The sequence below is a fragment of the Rhinolophus sinicus genome, chromosome 11 (genome assembly GCF_057876585.1).
Source record: "Rhinolophus sinicus isolate RSI-liver-muscle chromosome 11, RSI-T2T, whole genome shotgun sequence".
Taxonomy (NCBI): Eukaryota; Metazoa; Chordata; class Mammalia; order Chiroptera; family Rhinolophidae; genus Rhinolophus; species Rhinolophus sinicus.
Window position 1 is genome coordinate 12165684 of NC_142511.1, and position 22212 is coordinate 12187895.

Consider the following 22212-nt stretch of genomic DNA (forward strand, 5'->3'; position numbering starts at 1 on the left):
GCCCTTGTGGGGCTTATAAACTGGTGGTGATGATGGCAAAAACAGACAATATAAATAATGATAAAAAAAAAAGAAAGAAAGAAAAACAGGGAAGGGGCATAGGGAGCTGGGGTGGGGAGCAATTTTTGATGGGGTGGCCAGGGAACGCCTGACAGAGAAGTGACATTGTGGGAAGGGTCAAGACAAAGACAGACTCTGATTGGTTCAGGCCAGTGTAATGGTTTATTACTCATATTTGCATGTTTCTGCCAGATCTGTCAGTAGTGGATTGGGTTTGGAGTGAGAGATAGATGGTGCAAAATGGGCAGGCAGAGGTAGTGACCAGCGTATCTAGTACAAGTGTGATATTACATGAGGGCTATGCTGGTGTCTCTGACTGGATTTGGGGTGTGGATAAATGGTGGGGAGCAGGGACATGTGTATTGAATACTAATGTATGTTAGGCATTTGAAAGTATATTTAATTCAAGCCTCTCTATGGCCTTGTAAAGAAACTTGCTTTGGGGGACTCTGAGTGATAAAGTAGCAATTTATATCAAAGCAATTTACAAAGAAGAGACGAGTCAAGAAAGAGAAAAATATTAGGAAATTAAAAGAGCCATGAAGTATCACAATAGATTTAACGAGTAAGCTAAATGATACATTAACTGGTGAGAAACTTAGATCGCATTTACATCTGTCATCTTCGGGCCTGTTACCTATAGTTTCTGTTTTTGTTTTCTGACAGGAATGGGTAACCGCCACTGACATCAGAGTAACGCTCAATCGGCTGAACACTTTTGGAGATGAAGTGTTTAATGACCCCAAAGTTCTTAAGTCCTATTATTATGCCATCTCTGATTTTGCTGTGGGTGGTAGGTAAGTAAATTATAAAAAAACTGCGAAAGTAATTGGTTTAGAAGTGAATGTAGCAACTTGTTTACAACTATATTAATAATATTTGTAGGCCTCATTATCCTGGAAACACAGTAATTAGGTTTTCTAAAACCTTGTCAAATCCACACATTTCATGCATTCTTATTGAGTGTTTAAGTGTAAAGCTCTATTAATAGGCACTTTGAAACTACCGAGGAAGTGTGAGACTGACAGTCACCTACTGAGAAAGCCCTGACCTTGTAGGATTCTAACCATAAGTGGGGTAGGCAATGGGTGAATATGTGAAAAATTAAACACTGATACAGTCACAATTTTTAGGTAAAAAGGTGCCGTATGTCAGGGAATACTACAGAACTGTCAGGCTAGAGAAGCAGATGGACTCTAAGCTGCTCTTGTAGAAGAGGTGGGGTTTGGATGAGTGGGGAGAATGTCTGTGTTGGGTGCAGGAGGAAGCTTATGTCATGAACAAAAGTTTAGAGTTGGGAGAGTAATGTAAACCCACTTGACTTGAGGAAAGTCTCTTACATGAATTCGTAGAGTTGTCCACCAGAGAGAGAGTTTGGTAGCCAGAGACCTCAGACAGCAGGAAATCATCTTAGACTTACCTCTCTTGTGTTAGACTAGGAGGTCTCAATAGCAGAAACATTATTTTTGTATACAGTGTTCCTGGTATGGGAAAGTTAATGGAAATGGTAACCAATGAGAAATCGTGTAATTTTTGGAGTAGTGCTGTCAAAAGAGTGGGTTAGGAATACTAGCTGTGGGCAAGGTGAAAGTGGAGTGTGATCGAGAGAATTTATATTCCTGTGATAAAGTCGTGTGATCTAGGTGTTAGGGGACACGTACCTGACATTGGGGTGGTGACAACAGAATGGAAAGGAACATTTAGATACATTTTTTGTGAAGGAAGAATTGTCAGGACTTTAGTCAAGGATGATTTTAAGGTTTAGTGATCAGAATGGTGATACCATGAAAGTAAATGAAGAAGATGAGCTAATTTGGGGGCATGATGAGTTTAGGTGTAGACGTGTAAAACTAGGTCATGGAGGACATCAAATGTGCGCAGCAGTCAAGGAGCTTGGGAGACGCATGAGAGCTGGAGGCATCAATCTGTGACTCATCCTGGTTACACTGTCGATGTTTCAGACGTGTTTGGGTGTAGTTTGATTAAGTGGTAGTTGAAGCTGTGGAGCTGATCGCTATCTTGAAGGAAGCAAGTGAGGGAAATGTCAGTACACCAGAGCGCACATGAGTATTCACGGGGATTTCCACGCGTCCTTTGTTTCCAGTTGTACCTGCATCCTGCATCAAAGGTATCCCTCAGGGATGCTTACCCCACACAACCTGAGGGATGTCAGGGTACCAGAGATCCACATGGTGGTGAGGTATCTAGTGTCTCTTACTACCTTCAGATCAGAATACTTTAAAATCATTATGGCAGATAATTGCCGACATAATTTTTGACTTGTTATTTGCCCACACAATTCTAGGCACATAAATAAAGTGTCTTGATCCTTCCAGTAGGAAATAGGCTTTCTCTTCATTCCTATTTTATAGGTAAGGTGCAGAGGTGAAGTTTCATCAGTAAGTCACAGGGCTGTGTGTCAAACCGAGGCAGCCTGGCTTCAGAGTCTATGTCCTTCTTAACCAGTACACTTGGCTGCCTCTTGACACTCACATTTGACTTTAGGATGTGAGCCTATAGATGTCCTCAGATATTGTTAGGGGCTTTCTTCTCATGTCTGGCTAATGCCCCATCCCCTGTAAAATAAAAACTACCTTTTTATTTTCTTCTTTAATTTTTCCTCAAACTTGAAAACTCAAACAGCCGTTACTTAATTTTGCTCAGTTCCTCAGTTTACCGTTTTGGATGGTAAACTTAAGAACATTCAGAGGTGGTTTTTAGTTCGCTTTGGGCATCCTTTTTCTGCATTCCTTTCTGGGACTTGGTGCTATTTCGTATTTTTGAGTGTCTCTTCTCTTCTCAGGTGTAAATGTAACGGACATGCCAGCGAGTGTATAAAGAATGAATTTGACAAGCTGGTGTGTAACTGCAAACACAATACTTACGGAATAGACTGTGAAAAGTGTCTTCCTTTCTTCAATGACCGGCCCTGGAGGAGGGCAACTGCCGAGAGCGCCAGTGAATGCCTGCGTGAGTAGCCCTTGGCGTCAGTCTGTCAAATTATCTTGAGGACTTTCAGAGGTGGAAGAAGGGATGGGTGACTTCGTTTATTCCTCCTTGAAAGGAAAGCTCTGAAAGGCATTATTTCTTCCACAATTTGAGAGTGCAGAGCAGTCAACTGCATGCGCGTCAGAGGAAAATCAGAGACGAGAGCACTCGCCTGTAAACATAAACTGTGTTGGTTTTTGTGTTTCCTTCATGGACACACATACCAGAATGGGAACAGCGTCTCCACGGTTTGGCACTTTGCTTAGATCCAGATACTGACCCTGGGTCGTCTACTCTAGAATATGATTTCTCTGGTCTTTTCTTCGTTGCCCTTTAAAATATCCTTCTTCCTACTAATGCTTATTTTTTCAAGTAGCCAAGGTCATTGATTGATATGTCTCAGGCATGATGAGTTCTAAACTACGACTGCCATTCAAAAGATTATTTATCAAAATTATTTTTCCTTCATCTCACTAAAGAGCACATGGGGAGACCCCCACCATGCAAAGGTGGGTCGCTTTGGGAGGAAGAGTAGATACTAGTTTTCCAAGGAAAGGGAAAACTGAAAAAGGTAACACATTATCCCCTCATAATGTCTTGGTTTACTCTGAACAGGTAAAGGAATCTCAGAAGAAAGGAACTATGAAACCACGTAATTATGACTTGCCAAGGACTTAAAAATAAGAAAAGTTTAAAGCAGCTGTCCCTTTAACTATATAAACTGTCCTTATAACTGTTCTTATGTCCTTATAACTATTCCGCGTCATACTCTCTTGGGACTAAGAAAGAAGACACTCGGGACTTGCAGGAATTATTGGCGGAAACCTTGAGACAGAATTGATGTCTCATCTTCCGACTATTTCCATGAGCCACTTAGAGCAGATTTTCTTATTCATCTTCTTTTTCTCTCAAGAAATCCCAGATCTGCAGATAAGTTTTATAGCCTCCTCCAGCATTCCTAAGTATTCACTTGAGCTTCTTTTACTGAACTGTTGTATTCAGTGTTGGAAGCTACACGACAGAGGCTGGCAAAAGACAGAATGAAATACTCCTAAGATGTAACATCTAAATAAATATACACATGCATTTGGAAAGTGTTCCGTTTAATGGTGTGGTCCTACGTAGAGTCTATCCAGGAACAGTATGAGAAAATCAAGTACAACGTGTCGCCAGTTTACCACTAGCAAATGAACTGAGTGCTGTAGCTAAGTCAGTTTGCTTTCCTCCTTGGTCCCTTCAGCACTGGGACCCCCTCAAAGAATGATATTTCTGGAGGTTGTGACAATTGTACGGTCTGGTCCAGTGACTGTGGAGGAGCAAATTACAGCTGCCTTCTCTCTTACCAGCTGGTGATGAGGGAGCCACAACATCTGCTTTGGCTGAGGGTTGTTAGCACAGTGCAGACGAGGGAATTATCATGGCTCGTAGTTTCAAGCACCAGACTGTTCAGGTGGGGCTGCCTGGGTTGATCGCGGGATAATCTAAGGGAAGAGAAACACCTAAAGAAGGGAAAGGGGCTATAAAAGTTACTTAACATAACTGTAACTTCCGGTGCCAGTGCTTTGAGTTTCTGAGAAGTTTTCCAGTATAATGCCATAAAAGAACCGATTGTAAATGAAAGGAGAAAAAAAGAAAATATGTCTATTCAAATATTATTTCAAAACCACTTCCTGATGTATCTGAAATCAAATGAAACTTTATTTCATGCTCAAGATACGGCCTGTACTATGGCAGAAGCAATAATTCTGAGAAAAATCATCTTAATAGAAATATAATAAAGAATTTATGTGACTACAGATACTTGTCCTAAAAAATGTGGTTGTGCCCTGTAGGGAAGACCATTACGTACTTAATACCACCCAGTTGCCACTATGGCTCCCCAGTGGATGGATATATCTAGATTTCCCTTCAATGCTACCCCATCTCCAGAGGTACTGATTTTAACCCATACGTCTTGGGTTACCCCCGTCTGGATATGCAAGTAACCTGGCACTTTGAAAGTTAGTATCTCATGTCTTTGAATCATCGGAAGCTTAAAAAGTTAAGGTACATTGAAGCCTGCATATAAATTGGCACCTTGTTCTCGGAGTTGGTGTTAGGATGAAGGACACGATTCAGAAAAATTCTAATTTGACGTGGCTTTTACTTGTATATGAACAGTGACCTAGAGGTTCCTTTCTAAGGGTAGGAATTCCTTATATTTTGAGATGGCGCTGTTTTTGATAAGGATGAATGTTTCTTAGTAAGCTGATAACCTGGCTATGTAAACTCTTTATGGACATATCGTGTTTGTTTGTTTAATGAGCAGGGTACCTGGTGGTCATTCTTATTCTACCACCACGCGACTCTTACAGAGATGTGGGAAATTATGGTTTGGTTTTCCTTGAGTCTTGTAAAATGCTGTTTGTAAAGGAACACGGATCTGACTTAACTCATTTGTTTTGGCCAACAGCCTGTGACTGCAATGGCCGATCCCAGGAATGCTACTTTGACCCTGAGCTGTACCGTTCTACGGGCCACGGCGGCCATTGTACCAACTGCCAGGACAACACCGATGGCGCCAACTGTGAGAGGTGCCGCGAGAATTTCTTCCGCCTGGGGAACAAGGAAGCCTGCTCACCGTGCCACTGCAGTCCTGTCGGTAAGTGGTAGGCAGTGTCTGCTTCAGACCGATGGGTTGAAAGGTAAAGTCAGCGTTCCCTGGACCCCCAGAAAAATAACCCTAGGTGTTCGCACACGTTAGGTATGGAAATGGGTACATATTGTACCATGTAAATGATTCAGGATCTGCCTGTACCTCCCACCTCCACTCTCTTTAACCACGTTGAACTTTCAGATGATTCTCTGTGTGTATAAATCTGGGGTCGGCCTGTGTAATGACTTTGTAAATAATTAGCAGCGAGATCATAGAGACCATTTGAACTTTGACTGTAAAAGGTTAGCTGCTTCGTGAGTTCGTCCTTGTTAATGATTTTGTTTAGTCTAAAACCCTCAGAGGGCCGAACAGTCTCATGTTGGTGTGTGTTCATCATTGCGATGTGCTCTTAAGCCCTTCTACTCTTTCAAGAGTTTGGCCTTTATTTTTGTCGTTCATGCCAGTATATACTTCAGTGCTAGAGGTGGGTCTTAAGGAGCTGTGCTTTCCCACAGAGAAGTGACTGGCCTTGTGTCCAGTTTGTCATTGAGTACACAGTGACCGGTTAGTATTGCTCAACATTGATGAGTAGGGTGTATGCCTGGAAAGTTAAAATGTCAAGGCTTAGAAGAGTATGCTTTTGAGAGAATTCTAATTTAAAATCTGATCTTGATTCTCTTTGTAACCATCTAGAAATTACATACTAGCTTTCAGGCATTGCTTTCAGTGACCAGTTTTCTTTCCTCAACTTACTAATTTTGCTTACATAGCTGGTGGTTGACAAGTGCTTTACATTTTAGGTTCTCTCAGCACACAGTGTGACAGCTATGGCAGATGTAGCTGTAAGCCAGGAGTGATGGGTGACAAGTGTGACCGCTGCCAGCCTGGATTCCATTCTCTCACTGAGGCAGGTTGCAGGTAAGAGTTTTCAAAACCAAAAGCAAGGGGCATAATCTAAATGTAGTCGATTCCGAATATGATAGATTTCTGGCCTATCTGCAGTACTATAAACATTTTCCCCAAAAAATAATTATCAAGGAGATTCTAGACTTCTAGTTACCGTGATGATCCAGGATTGTTTTGGACAGAGATCAAGTGGGGTTTTTAATATCTACATGTGATGGGTGTCCTTGATTGAAACCAAATTCAAATACTAAAACGACTTGAGGAATCATTTTGCTCTACTATGTGTTTCTTATTTTTAGAAAGTCTGTTAACCTATAAAACGAAAGGTTGGCTTTAAGAGTGGCTTTCTCTTCTCTCATTGTTGTATTCCATTTTGCATCCGACAGGCCATGCTCATGTAACCCTTCTGGCAGCATTGATGAGTGTAATGTTGAAACTGGACGATGTGTCTGCAAAGACAATGTAGAGGGCTTCAACTGTGAGAGGTAGCGCATTCTTTCTCGAGCTGTTTTGTGTTTTCTCTGTCATCATATTTCAAGTACAAAAAAGAAAAAATGCCTGATTGTATCGTAATCTTTTTCAGATGCAAACCTGGATTTTTTCATCTGGAATCATCTAATCCGAGGGGTTGCACCGCCTGCTTCTGCTTTGGGCACTCTTCTGTCTGTACAAATGCCGTCGGCTACAGTGTTTCTTCTATAACCTCTACCTTTCAGATTGGTAATTCAGACCTCTCTTCCTATCCCCCTTAGAAAGGTGAGATTAGACTTAACAGCATTTTAAAAAAAGCAATAAGGATGGTTGGATGGTGGCAGCACTTCACGTTTTTTTAATGCATGTGATTTTTCTTCCTTGGCTTTTTAATCGACGCATACATATGGTTTTAGAATATACCGTAGTGAGTATAAATGTTATATAAGATAAAGCAAACTATAGCGGGAGGGAGGTAGCGTCTGTAGGTGCTGTTGTAGGAGCTATTTACTCAAGCACGTTCACTGATGTCTTTCCATAAACATATATTTTGTGGTACATAGAGGACCCGAATTCAGGGTGTTTGCAATGTTAAAGTCACTTGCATTTTCATCCTCTGCTTCCAGGTGAGGACGGGTGGCGTGCAGAGCAAAGGGACGGCTCAGAAGCATCACTGGAGTGGTCCCCTGAAAGGCAGGACATCGCCGTCATCTCAGATAGCTACTTTCCTAGGTACTTCATTGCTCCTGGTAAGTGAGGCTCAACAGCAGTCTGGCTGACATGTGCTCCTCTGTGGTCTCATTCTCACGTTCTCGCACCATTGTGTCTGCGTTCCAGCAAAGTTCTTGGGCAAGCAGCTGCTGAGTTATGGTCAGAACCTCTCCTTCTCCTTTCGCGTGGACAGGCGAGACACTCGCCTTTCTGCAGAAGACGTGCTGCTGGAGGGAGCGGGCCTGAGGGTGGCCGTGCCCTTGATCGCGCAGGGCAATGCCTATCCGAGTGAGACCACTGTGAAATACGTGTTCAGGTGAGCCTGTCTTCTTGGCAAAACCTGCCTTGACCAGAATTATAAAAGTGGTTTCTTTATCTAAGCTTATCAGGCCTCAAGGTGAACGTGGAAGAAAATTTCTGGGTTTCAAAGGGGGCTGTTGTAAAAACGAAGGCTTCCCTTTGTTTACCTGTACCAACAGGTACTGTCAAACTAACAGACTGGTTTCTGACTTGATGAGATTGTCAGAGTATTGTGTTGTTGGTGGCATAAATGATAAGACATGCTCTCTCAGCACCCAAATTGTTTTTACAGAAGTTCATGGCGCCCTTTTTTTCTCTCCAGGCTCCATGAAGCAACAGATTACCCTTGGAGGCCTACTCTGACCCCTTTCGAATTTCAGAAGCTCCTTAATAATTTGACCGCTATCAAGATCCGTGGGACATACAGTGAGAGAAGTAAGTGAGGATCTAATTTAGAATTGTTTAGGAATACGATTAGGTGGAAGGATACATAATAAGGCACAGTTTATTTCTAAACTCCTGATACTATAATACTGGTCCTAAAGAAGGGGTATAAACTAGCTCATTATACATGAGTTATGTATAAAAAGAATGTATTTTTTAAACTATTTTCAAGGACCTAGAGAAAATTTGCTAAAATTAGTAAATAGCATTATTTTATACTGAATAAGCCTGTTGCAATTACATTATACATAAATAGATTCTTCTAAGAATTCTAAATATGATTCCACTGGCTTACATTGCTTGACTTTCTTTTTATTTATTGCGATGTACTGATCAAGCCTTTGAACCATTGGCTAAATTATGAAAAATTATAAATTACTGAATGAACATTTGTTACAATTTTAGATAAACAAAGCTGTTTTAAGCATGCCTTTGAAATTTTTTTCCTATAAACTTTTTTAATGAGGACCTTTTTCTGTAGAAAGGTAAAACTGGGGAAAGGTGAGTTAGAGTGCTCGTGTGCCACTGGGGATGGCATCAGCAGTTTGGATGTATTGATTTTTTTTTTATTGAGGTATAATTGACATACTACATTATATTAGTTTCTAGTATACGACATAATGATTCAGTATTTGTATATATTGCTAAATGATCACCACAATAAGTTAACATCCGTCACCATTCATAGTTACGGAATTTCTTTTTCTTGTGATGAGAACTTTTAAGATTTATTCTCTCTTAGCAACTTTCCAATATGCAATACAGTATGAGTAACTATAGGCACCATGCTATGTATCACATCCCATGAGTTATTTATTTTATAGCTGGAAGTTGGTACCTTTAGACTCCCTTCACCCATTTCACCTCCCCTTTCCCGCAGCAACTTCCAGTCTATTCTCTGTATCTATGAGTTCGTGGTTTTTGGGGGGTTTTTTTGCCTTTTTTTTAGAGTCCACATTAAGCTAGATGGCATGATATTTGTCTTTCTCTATCTGACTTATTTCACTTAGCATCGTGGCCTCAAGGTCCTAAGCTGTGTTGATTTTTGAGATGCCTGCATGAATATTCAGTTGAGAATGTCTTATAAGCAGTGGTTAGAAATATGGACCGGGGGCTTAGGAAGAAGTTAGAACTGGAGATCTAGAATTAAAAGGTTGTCAGCATATGGACAGTAATTTTTAAACTTGGAAATATGACAGAAAGTATAGAAAGAGAAAAGACGATGCAATTCTGGAAACATAGTTATTTAAGAACCATGACCTGAGACTCAAGAGAGAAGTAAAATTTGGAGGAGAAATAAGAGGTTTAGGAAGATAACACCGTTGGATTTTGGATTGGGTGACTAAGGAGTCACTGGTGAGGTTTGGGTTTGTTTTTTTTTAAAGAAATATTGAAACTGAAGTTAGATTGCAGTGCTTTGATAAGTAATTGGAAGGTCAAGAAGTAAAATAGAAGTTATTCTTTCAAGAAGTTTGGCTGTAAGGGAAGGAAGAGATGGACTGTAATTCAAGAGTAGGGACAAAATTACTTTTAGGATGGGAAGACTTAAGAAAGTTTAGAGTTGGAAGCACACTAACCAAGTGTGATGTATGTCATGATCTAATTGTTGAAAAAAAAACCCATAAACATATTAAAAGTTAACTAAGTTCAAGGCAGTAATAGGAGAGGTAGCCTTCAGCCTCAGGTTGCCAACTTTGAAGAATTACGTAAGCAACAAATGATATTTCATGATGTAGGGAAATACACTTTACACATAGACGGCAAGAGACAGGAACAGAGTGGAAACGAAAGGGAAAAATGATGATACAATCAAAGCTTGCCTCTCCCGTAGGATCTCTGCTGAAGCTATGCCAGGCACTGTTGGGTTGGACGAACCACAGATCTAAGCCAATCTAAGGCTTTTCTATTTCTATTTCTTCTGGAAATGGGAACGCATTGTGATATATGGCATAATAAAATGACTTTCGAATAATTGCATATTTGTCAAAGTGGCCCTGAGTATTAGAACTTATTTACTTATTTTTGCGGTTTCGTGTAGCACAAAAAAATATAATTGAGCGGTGCCTGTTGACAGGTGCTTTCCCTGCTTTCGTATCCTTGAACTCTGCAACCAATGCCTGCTTTTGTGGCAAGAGAACAAAAGCACTGCTTAATGGCTGCACACGTAAACACTTTTTGTCCCCCCATCTTCTTGCTCTTATCTCTTTTTGCCCGAGACTATTGTCTAATGCTTTTGATTTTTCATATTAGTGATTGGGAGAACTGTAAAATCCACCAGTGTGTGTGTGTGTGTGTGTGTGTGTGTGTGTGTGTGTGTGTGTTTAAAATATAAACTTACAATACTGTCATTCCAGACACTCAGCGTCAGCTACCACATGATTGTTCTAAATGCTATTGTTTTTAGTTATCTTCTCCAATACACAAATTAAACTAATGTTTGATTGTCTCTGGGATTTGGGGTCTGGTTACTCTTTAGCATTATTGACTTTCCGTGAGCTTTTACAAACTGGAAGCCAGTTCAGTGACTCTCTTTTCTACACCACACCCAGGTGCTGGATATTTGGATGATGTCACCTTGACAAGTGCCCATCCCGGGCCTGGGGTCCCTGCAACGTGGGTGGAGTCCTGCACCTGTCCTGTGGGGTACGGGGGACAGTTTTGTGAGATGTGCCTCTCGGGTTACAGAAGAGAAACTCCGAGTCTCGGGCCATACAGCCCGTGTGTGCTTTGTACCTGCAATGGGCATAGTGAGACCTGTGACCCTGAGACAGGTGAGCAGATGATCTCGGGGGGCTGCTAGACCTAAATTCTCTTTAGCAGATGGGTTGGAAATGCTCGCTGTCTTATGTGTTTGTGTACTTGCCTGTTTTCTCATACCCGCTCTCCAAATAGGTGTTTGTAACTGCAGAGACAATACGGCGGGCCCCCACTGTGAGAGGTGCAGCGATGGGTACTATGGAGATTCAACCATGGGCACCAACCATGATTGCCAGCCCTGTCCATGTCCGGGCGGCTCAAGTTGTGCAGTGGTCCCTAAGACACAGGAAGTGGTGTGCACCAACTGTCCCACTGGTACCACCGGTAAGTTGGCTCTTTCTATCTGCTTGCAGTGTTCCATCCTATGAAAACACCTTGGGGAGAAAGATCTTTGGCAATGTCTGGATTTTTTTTTTTTCCTTTTGATTCAATGATTACCGTTTTCCTAGTAGACAAAGTTTTGTAGGAAACAGGTTTCTTATGGATTTATGAAACGCATATCAGATGCTAATAACAGCTAACATATTTATGCCCGGGTACTTTTCTGAGCACTTCCCATCTTCTGTCTCACTAATCCTCACAACCTTAGGAGGTAGGTTCTGCTATTGTCCCCAGGTTCCAGCTAAGAAAACTGAGGCACGGAGACATTAAGTTATATGACCAAGGCTGCAGGCGAGTCATTGGAGGAGCTGGATTTCAACCCAGGCATTCTAGCTCCAACGATGATAATCACCGTAATATACCCTCCTTCAGATGAGGAGAACCAAAACTTGACTTTTAGTGTGTGGGGATGTCCTTGATGTTGGGATTCTTGCTATAAAGTAGTAATTTTTGAATTCTTTGCATTCTTTCTTTAAACAGTCCTTTCAGTGTATCAGAGCCCATCTCATTTAGTTGGGAAAATATGTTTCTTTTTTATAGTTTTGGATAGGCCTGTGTTCCCATTCTCTGAGTTTCTTTCTTTGTGATAAGAACATGAAACTAGCTCTTCCTCAGCGGCTCATGGAACGGCCTGGGGCTGACTGACCGAGGAGGCCGAGGTTCACTGCTGACCGTTCCCCTTCTGCTAGTATTGACTTCAGCCTCCACGGAATGGAGAGGTTCTGGCCAGGCTTCTGACATTGCCTTTGGCTCCCTCCCAAGCTTTTGTCCCAAACATATTGCTACAGAGCATGAGAATAAGTAACGCCCCAAAATTCTGAGCTAATAATCTGTACCTCTTGTGTTTCATCAACACATTCTTTAATCATTGGGACACAACCAAACCCGCATCTTACTTCCGCTGCTCCTCTGACCCCCACGGCGAGCGCAAGGGCAGGGCAGCACGGAGATTCAGTCAGTCGCTTAAGGAAGTCGAGAAAGAAGGAGTCGCAATTAGGGTAGAATTACATTGTTTTTTACTCTTCTCTGCTTTTTTATTACAAACCGTGGCCCAGCGGAGTCTCGCGCAGACTTCTCCTGCCTCATTCCCCCGACCCACTCGCGCCCTCTGCCCCAGGTCTCCTGGGCTTCTCGCCCCTCACAGGTGCCAGACTCTGGCTGGCCATATTCTGTCCTCTTTCTTCAGAGTGTTTACATTTCTCCTTCCCAAACTTCACTTTTCGTGGCCAACTCCTCCTGTCTCTTCTGTGGGGTTGGGTTGAAACATTTGAAACATCACTTTCCCAGGAAGGCTTTCGTCTCTGGACCCTCCTTCCCTCCCTCTTAGCCCAGGGCCTCAGGGCCCTTTCCTCCTCTGCTGTAGGGTCTAGTAAGTTTCCCACTTACAGTGCTTACTCGTAGAGGTACTTACTGTACGCTCATTTTGTTGTTCCACTGACTGGGTAGACGGCAGCTGCAAAGCTAAACAGAATTAAGCAGAGTGGAGTCTTTCTCATGTCAATATTAAGTAATACACATGGTGAATCGAGACTGTTTGAGATGATTCATGAAGAGATGCGTATAATATACAAGATCTGTAGCAGTTTTTGCAGTTTCTGAGGATCTTAATGAGGGTGTAGCGGTCTGCATGAAAAGCAGCATAAACCCTGTACAAACAAATGCCGGCACTCTTTAGCCCTGTATCCTGCTTTACTATTTTCATCGCACTCTTTAACCACTTGATAGTTTTCTATTTATTTACTTGTCTATCTGCCCCCTTTACTCCCCCACCCCCAGTTTATGCCCCATGAGAGGAGGGACTCTTGTCCGTTTCATTCACTTCCGTATCCCTGACATCGAGAATAGTGTTTGGTATGTGTGTTTGTTGAATGAATGCAGATATTTACTGAATAAATGAACAGAGGTTGCAGATACAAGGTAAGATGTTCTTCACTTAGAAGACTTTCGAGGAATGTAAATAACTACCGATAGTCACAGATCTTTATGCATCACATGTGGTAGGCGTTCACATTTCGTCTTCAGAACAGTCCTTTGAGGTAAATTATTAATAATCTTTTCTTTTTTTAACAAGTGTTTGAGTGCATGGCTTTGGGAATACAAAGATGAACCAGGGTGGTCCCTACTCTTCAGAGGCTAAAAGTATGGAGCGAGGCTAACAGTGTGCTTAGTCCATTTAAAAGGACGCACACAAAAGAGACCTAAAGGAGAAGGGCACCACCCCCAGTGAGGGGAGTGACGAGAAGGAAAACTAAGGCAACAAAAGGTATATAACCTGCCCAACATCATGTTATTAGTACAGCCAGGACTTGAACCTACATCCTAGCCTCTAAGACAAGAGGTAGACAAACTGCAGCTGCCAGAGGGTATTTCAGAGTGGGCGGTTTTCATGGGCTGCCATGTAGCTCTGGGTTAGGTTGTCTACCAGGTTTGTTAAATTCAGTGTTACTCAAAACAGGTTTCAAGACTTTTTAAATATGGATTGTATCTAGAATAGCTAAATTATCTGATGCAAAAGCGTAACTGGAATGCTGTCTTCATCCTAATCTGGAGAAAGATCTTGGGTGAGGGCCTGGGGACTATTTACATCAGAGACAAGCAGGGCGCCCAGCTCCCTGTCCTCTCTTAACATCCTATTTCTTCCCCTCCGCCCCACCCCCAACCACATTTTCTGCTCACCTCATCAGTGGTCTCCATTTGCCAACTGCAGTGGTCAGTTTTCAGTCCTCATCTGACCCGGTCTCTCAGCAACACTGGGCACTGCTGACTGCTCACTTTTCTCCAAACATTTTCTCCTCTCTTTTGACACTTCGCTCTCCTTGGTTCCCTCCCACCCCTCTTCTCTTGGGTCTCCTTTGATCACTTCTGATTCTCAACCTGGGACTTTCGTGTCAGCTTTATCTCCTATAGTCTCCCCTCAGGTGAGCCAACCTCATCTTTAGTCTTCAAAGCCTCTCTGTGCTACAGGCGAAAACCTGTATCTTCAGCCATGACCTCGCTCTCCTGACCACCGGCTACCTGCTTGCCATCTCTACGTGGATGGTGGGCTGGCAGCCTTCCATGTGCCTCTCCACATCCGTTCTTCCTCTTTCTCCATCCTGACAAGACCTGCACATACTACCTCAAACAGCAGCCCCCATTCGAGTTCAGGCACCTGCAGGAGATCAGAGAGAGGGGGACGAGGGGGCGGGCAGAATATTTATTCCGACGCTCTTTCTCTGTAGGGTCCTTGTGGTTTGGTGACCTTAATCAAAATTCTCAGTTCCTAGCAGGTGGCCTCCAAACAGCTCTTTCTAGTAAAGTGAGAAACTATTAGGTTCTGGTAAGTGTTCCATCCACCCACCTTCTGAGGCACAGGTTGTGGAGCCTCTCCCCACCCCCTGCAGTAACGCCAGGTACTACTCTCTCCTGTGGTTCCCCAATCTGCCCGCACTTCTGTGGACAGTATCTTTATTAAACTCTACTCAAGTCTTGCTGCCTTGAATGTGCCAGTTATTTTCTGCTGTGATCTGGATTCAGATGGCTAAAGGAATTCTCAAATTTCAGCAAATCCAAGATAAATCTTTTGATTGCCTCTGTCTCCAACCCCAACACTTCCTTCCCCAATCTTGTTCATCTCCGTAAAAATACTGCTGTACACCGAGTTGCTCAAGCTAAAATAAAATCCTAGGCGTATCCTTGATTGTTCTTTCTTTCATTTCCCAGAAGCAACCATCCAGCAAGTGTTATTGATTCTATCTCACATCTTTACCACGTTTCCCTACTTCCACTGCCACCACCCTGGTCCACCTTCTGTCATCTCTCCCTGTTTCACTCTGCTGTCCTATAGTCCATTGTCCATACAACAGGCAGCATAATACTTTGGAAATGCAAATCAGATCGTATCACTTTTAAAACCCTCTAGTACCATCTCACTGCACTTTAATTCAAACCCAAATTCCTTCTTGTGACCTGAGTGGTTGGCTCTTACTGCTTTCACAAGCTTGTCTTGCTTTTCTGGAACATTACTCCCTTGGATATTATCATGACTGGTTTCTTCTGTCTTTTCCATTTTCATCCCAAGTGTCTCCTCTTTACAGAGGCTTTCTCTAACCACCCAATCTAAAGTAGCCCTCACGTGTCACTATCATGCCACTGTTTTGTTTAACTTTTTACGCTTCTCTCTAACTGAAGTGACCTTGTTTATTTATACGTCTTGGATTGGCCTCTCCCACTGCATCGTAAGCTTCATTAGAATGGAGACCTTGTCTAGCTTGATCGCCATGTCATCCTGACAGCCTAGAACCTGCCTGTGTATAACAGATGCTCAGTAAATATTTGTTGAATGAATACATGAACAGACCTCTGTTTCTCTGGAAAGCTTAGGCTAGTTCAAATCCTGTTGGGTACAAAAACATTAAGAACCCAACTTGAGCTAATAATGGTGGGAAAGTGGAACAGGAAAGATGAGCAGTGGGTTTAGTTCAGCAGAAAGGGCCCTGGATCCTAGCTCTGTCTCTCTTACTATCCGCTGTTTGGTTGTGGGCAAGTTATTTATCCTGTCTGTTCCCTTAACTGCAAAAGAAGTGAGAGAAGCAAGCGGCAAGTGACGATCTCTGTTCTCTTCTAAAATGCTCTGATTCTGTGCTCGTTGGCACTGCTCAGGGAAAGAGTCTCACGCCTTTTATTTTTTAGGAGACTGACCCAGCCCAACCCTGTTGTATAGAAGATTCATATTTATGGTGTCAAGAGTCATCTTTCATCTTTCTTAAGGTTGTCAACAAACAAACATATATGAATGTGCTGTCCCTTGGGACTGGAGAGTTTTATAAACCCTGAGCCTGACTCATTTCCAAAGCACTTTTAGTGCATGATTTCAGGCAATCCTCTGAACAGGTGAAGTCAAGTAGGCAAACCAGGTGCTCTCTTTCTAATAAGGAAATGGAGATGTGCCCACGGTCACCCCACCGGTCTGGCACAGTGCCAGGTCTGCAGCCCAGGTCCTCTGCTCTCCTGGGTGGATGCCATGTCTGCTGCGCCGTGTTGCCTCACATCTGCCGTTGACACTAGACCATGTGTAACCGGTAGCACTAGAAGTGTCTAAGGCCTTTCTCTCATATCATCGCCTTGTCTCGTGCCCAGGTAAAGGATGTGAGCTGTGTGATGACGGCTACTTTGGAGACCCTCTGGGGAGGAACAGCCCCGTGAGGCTTTGCCGCCTGTGCCAGTGCAATGACAACATCGACCCCAACGCAGTGGGCAACTGCAATCGCCAGACGGGAGAATGCCTCAAGTGCATCTATAACACGGCCGGCTTCTATTGCGACCGGTGCAAAGATGGATTTTTCGGAAACCCCCTGGCTCCCAATCCAGCCGACAAATGCAAAGGTAATCAGCCATCGGCCAGTCACAATCGTACTCATTTCTTCTGAGAACTCATTGTGTGGGCTCTTGAAATGCATACAGTTGTTTGGTCTAAAGCAGCACCGTTCAACAGAAATGTGGTGCAAACCACGTAGGTAACGTAAATTTTTCTAGTAGAGACATTAAAATAAAGAGAAACAGGGAAAACGAATGTCAATAATTTATTTTATTTAACCTCATATATCTAACATTATCATTTCAGCAAGTAACCAATAATAAATTGTTAAGATGGAAATTCCTTCTCTTCTCCATACCAAGTCTCCACAATCCGTTGTGTGTTTCCCATTTACAGCACATCTCAGTGAAAAGCAGTCACGTTTCAGACGTTCAGTAGCTACCGGTGACCGGTGGCTGCTGTATTGGACAACACAAGTCTAAAGAATCGATTCACACTGTTTGTAGTTTAGTATTTCTCTTGAGTGAGTTGCATCTCTTGCTGTCTCTGTGTTCCCACCTTAGCCTGCGATTGCAATCCCTACGGGACCGTGCAGCAGCAGAGAGGCTGCAACCCCGTGACGGGGCAGTGCGAATGTCTGCCTCACGTGACCGGCCGGGACTGTGGGGCTTGTGACCCTGGATTCTACAACCTGCAGAGCGGGCAAGGCTGTCAGAGGTAAGGCATCAGGTGCCTTCGGTGGAAGTCATTTTGCTGGTCTTGTTCGAAGAGATGAATTCTGGGGCTTGACTTTGTCCAGGAATGTTTTTGAGGGCCTCATACAGGCGAGGGACCCTGACAGGCCATAGTGAGGAGGTGGAAGGAAGCTAATGGGAGAAAAGAGTGGAATGCAGGGGCCCCGGCTGTGACAGTCACCTGAGCAAAGTTTTAAAAAAATACACATGACACGGTCCGTTCTGAGACGCTTAGAATCAGACCTTGTCGAGTGCCAGCTGGGGAATTCCTGTTGTCAAAGCTTCTGGCCAGTACCTGTGGGGTTGGAGAGCCACTGCTAGTGGTTGCAGTAGAGGAATTGCAGTGTCTGTATAGGTTAGGTGAGAAAAAGAGGTTCTGAATAGAACCGAGGAAAAGTACTCGAACCTCGGGTTTCGCAGCCCTTATGATTCTGTTTTCTAATACAAATTCCGTCAGTCCTGTGCTGAAAGGGAAACATACAGCTTGCGTAAAGTCTGGTTTGCTTACCTGAGATATGTCGTGTGTTTGTTTCAGGTGTGACTGCCACGCTTTGGGTTCCACCAATGGACAGTGTGACATCCGCACTGGCCAGTGTGAGTGCCAGCCTGGCATCACCGGGCAGCACTGCGAGCGCTGTGAGATCAACCACTTTGGGTTTGGGCCCGAAGGCTGCAAACGTAAGGGGTGTTGGTGGCATGAGCTCTAAGTCTCCCCGAATTCCAGTTAGAACCGGAAGTCCAGAAAGGACTCTGACAGCCTCAGTCTACCCACCCGGCTCACAGTCAGGGCTGCCGCTAACTCTTTCGCTGCATTAGTTGATTTCAAGTTTTTGGTTTTTTTCCCAAAAGGTGTCAGAAATCCACACACAAAGCAAAAAGTTGATAATTTGATTATTTTATGCATTTAATAATAATTTGAGCTGCTTTGTATATAAAGGACATTATTTTTATGTATAAAAATTTCCGATATATTCATTCGGATATATCCAACCGTCGTGTTAAAAGGGCTAAATCATCCTAGATGCTTTATTTGATTAATATTATCTTTTTCTAAAACTCTGGGGCTTGAGAGCTTCTGTGGTTTCTTTGCAACCACCTTCTATATGTCTACTCTTGCAGTGTTTCTGACTCTTCCTTTTTTCCGATCTTTTATTTTTCCAAAGAAAAGCCTCCCTTTGATGACCGAGCTTTCCTACTGTGCGTAACAGAACTTGGTATTGATCCAGCCTTAGTGCCCATCGTGCACCAGTGAGGGATTCTGCTCCCACCGTGTTTGTTGACTTACTGGCTGCATTTGCGTCCCGCCCTTGAGGCCCTTTTGGTGTGCTCACATCTAAACATCTGCTGTCCTTGGCATAAACACTGGCCTGGAATTAGGCCTCAGAACAGTTTGGGGTTTTGCTTTCTGAATTCCTTCATTTCTTCCATGGAATGTGGCCTAAGTCATTGACTCAGTTCAGAGAACAAAGTGAGCAAACAAAGTATAAAATAATACAAAATAACCCCTAGCATTTGGGTTTTGTAATTCCTTAGTGAGAGAAATATTCAGCAGCGGACAGATGAAGGCAGAGATGAATTCTGAAAGTGCACGAAAAGGGCACTGATGAGTTTAAGAGGCTAATTTCTGTACTTTTTAAGTAACATGAAATGTGCCCCCCTCCCGAGGATGCGCATTTTACTTTAAAACTTACTTTTGCTATGAAAATGTCTGTCTTCTCTGCTAAGCAGACTTAACCATTTAAACACTCATAAAGAGCCTGTTTTTCAAAAACGAAACATCTATTTATAATGATTGTATAGTCAGCTTATTGATACAAACTGAGTTAAAAGACAACGCATTCTTCCTTCTTTTCCTTACTATGCACTCTTTTCCCTTCATGCTGCAGCCTGCGACTGTCATCCCGAGGGGTCTCTCTCACTCCAGTGCAAAGACGATGGTCGCTGTGACTGCAGAGAAGGCTTTGTGGGAAATCGCTGTGACCAGTGCGAAGAGAACTATTTCTACAATCGGTCTTGGCCTGGCTGCCAGGAATGTCCAGCATGTTACCGGCTGGTAAAGGATAAGGTAAGCTGTCACAGTGTACGCATTCATTCCTTTATTCACTCATTCATTCATTTATCCAGCAGACGTCAAATGGCTGCTTCCTGTGCATTCAACCCTGGAGAAAAAGTGGTGAATAAGACAGACACAGTCCTTGTTCTCAAAGACTCGTGTTCCAGTTGGGAGACAAATAATAAAAATTAAATAAAGACATCCCAAGAGAAGTGCCAGAAAGAATACAAACAGAGAATAACTAGGAGGGGGAGGCGACTTTACACAAGGCCTCTCTAAGGAAATTGACGTAGGTGAGATCTTAAGACTGAGAAGGAACAGGAGAGCTTTCCAGGCAGAGGGAACAGGGGTACGGAGGCCTTGAAGCTGGAAGGTGTCTGGAGCCTGCTGAATGAGGAGGGAGCAGTTTGTGAGAAGATTGGAGAGGTTGGGAGAGACAGCTTATGTCACACCATGTTGACCATAGTCAGGAATTTAGATTTTATTCCAAATCTAATTGAAGATTTATTCCAAATCTAATTGAATGCACTGAAGAGTTTTAAGCTAGGAAATCCAACTTATCTTTTAAGAAGAACACTCTGACTTCTGTGGGAAGAATGATGGATAGAAGTGGGGCAAAAGGGGAAGCCTGGATTGAATTGGGTAAATATGTATATTGGGGTGGGGGGGGCAGGCGTTAGAGGGGGCAAGGATTGGGGAAGAAAAGAAGCAAAATGGATCTTGGGATTTTTGCTTAAGGTAGCTGGAGGCATTATGTATTGCAATGACTCAGCGAGCACAGATTTAACAGGAAAAAAAATCAAGAGTATAATTTTAGATGTTAAGTTGAGATATCAGAGAGCCAAGTGGAGATAGCAGGAAGGAAATCTGAAACACGAGGCAGAGGTCAGAACTGGTGTTTATCAGCAAAGAGTGTTTAAAGTCAAAGGAATGGGCCTGATGGGTTTTCTTGGGAAGGCAGAGAAATCAAGAAAAACTACCCATGTTGTCTATTTACAAGTAGACCTGAGTGAAGTGTATAGACCTGCGCATTACAGCGTGTGCTCGGATTAGAATTCCTGCGGGAAGTGTAATTGAGTCCTTTAGGAAAACGTGTATATATATCCTCCCTTTCCCTTGTCTCCCTTCATTGTGCCTAGGTTGCTGATCATCGAGTGAAACTCCAGGAATTAGAGAATCTCATCGCCAGCCTTGGGACTGGGGACGAGGTGGTGACGGACCAAGCCTTTGAGAATCGACTAAAGGAAGCAGAGAGGGAGGTGATGGACCTCCTACGTGAGGCCCAGGATGTCAAAGGTACAGGATGGAAAGTGGGTGACTCCTAGGAGGCAAACCGATCGATAGAGGTGCCTCCTAATTCAAGGTGAATTCGTATGGTTTTATAAAATTTTCTCAATTTTAAACTATAAAATTTTCTCGATTTTAAACTATTTGTAGAATAAGATTTATTTTATTTTTTAAACAATAGGTGAAAATACAAGAACCTATCAACTTAATGTTTTAAGATGCAGTAAGCATACCCTAATTCTCCCAACTGATCGAAAACTATTAGATGTTAAAATTCCACGTGTTTTATAAATCTCTTCCATTATGAAGCATTTTAAAATAGTTTTAAAAAATCATCAAAGGTATGCATTTGGGGGGTGCATTATGTTAAGGAGAAAATTTAAACTTGGATTTTCTGTCATTCTAGTGAGTGAGAATTTATTTTAGGTACTGTTTCATTTTCTTAGAAGTATCATTTCAGAGTACTTCATAAGGAAAAAATTATGGTCTTCATGTATTGATTGGACAGCTACTGAATATATAACACTTAGTATTTACAAAAGTAAAGATTAGAAGTTAGTGTCTACTTATGAAATTTTCTGTTTAGCCAACAAATATGCTGCTAACATATTAAGAGTACATATTTTATGTATGTACATTTAATGTCATTTGCAATTCAATAGCTAAGTCCTCTGGACATTGTCTGATGAGACTGATGATAAACAAAAAAGGGGTTGACTTAAGTTAAAAAACAATTTATTTTAAAATATTGACAGTAAAAGACACTGAGTTTTTAAAACTTTGAAAGGAAAGAAGTTATTGTAAATAATTTACTTTTTTAATCACTTTAAATTTTTATTTTTATTTCTTACTCTCTGAATTAAGCTTTTTTCTAAATTTGGACAAGTCCTTTTGTACACTTATTGAGTGCCCCTCGTATGCTGGGCTTTGTGCTAAAAAACACAAATAAGGAAAAGATGAGTGAGACACTGCTCCTTCTGTTCAGGTGCTCACCCTCTGGCTGAGGTCACTTTTTTCTGGGGCTTTCCGTCACTGAGATACAGGTGTTCACAGACACGCATAGTAAATGTGCGCTTGGGACCGCAGTGATTGAGCTCCCTTTTGAGTGCATGTGTCTGCATCCATTTGGAGTTAGAGAGAGGCCTTCCTGTCAGAATACAGGTCAACAAAGCTAAATATACTGCCTATT

General features: G+C 42.6%; 1 protein-coding gene across 1 annotated transcript in view; it reads left to right on the forward strand.

The window, feature by feature from the left end:
* The window catches only part of LAMC1 (laminin subunit gamma 1), a 109000-nt gene that overhangs the window by 69632 nt on the left and 17156 nt on the right, over positions 1-22212 (forward strand). Inside the window, exons 3-18 of the mRNA XM_019728589.3 lie at positions 727-857; positions 2864-3030; positions 5501-5689; positions 6484-6601; positions 6976-7074; positions 7173-7309; positions 7687-7809; positions 7898-8087; positions 8394-8506; positions 11065-11286; positions 11408-11596; positions 16772-17017; positions 17513-17666; positions 18219-18361; positions 19570-19748; positions 20876-21032. Of these exons, the coding sequence (XP_019584148.3) occupies positions 727-857; positions 2864-3030; positions 5501-5689; positions 6484-6601; positions 6976-7074; positions 7173-7309; positions 7687-7809; positions 7898-8087; positions 8394-8506; positions 11065-11286; positions 11408-11596; positions 16772-17017; positions 17513-17666; positions 18219-18361; positions 19570-19748; positions 20876-21032 (2557 nt within the window). The remainder of the gene's footprint in view (positions 1-726; positions 858-2863; positions 3031-5500; positions 5690-6483; positions 6602-6975; positions 7075-7172; positions 7310-7686; positions 7810-7897; positions 8088-8393; positions 8507-11064; positions 11287-11407; positions 11597-16771; positions 17018-17512; positions 17667-18218; positions 18362-19569; positions 19749-20875; positions 21033-22212) is intronic.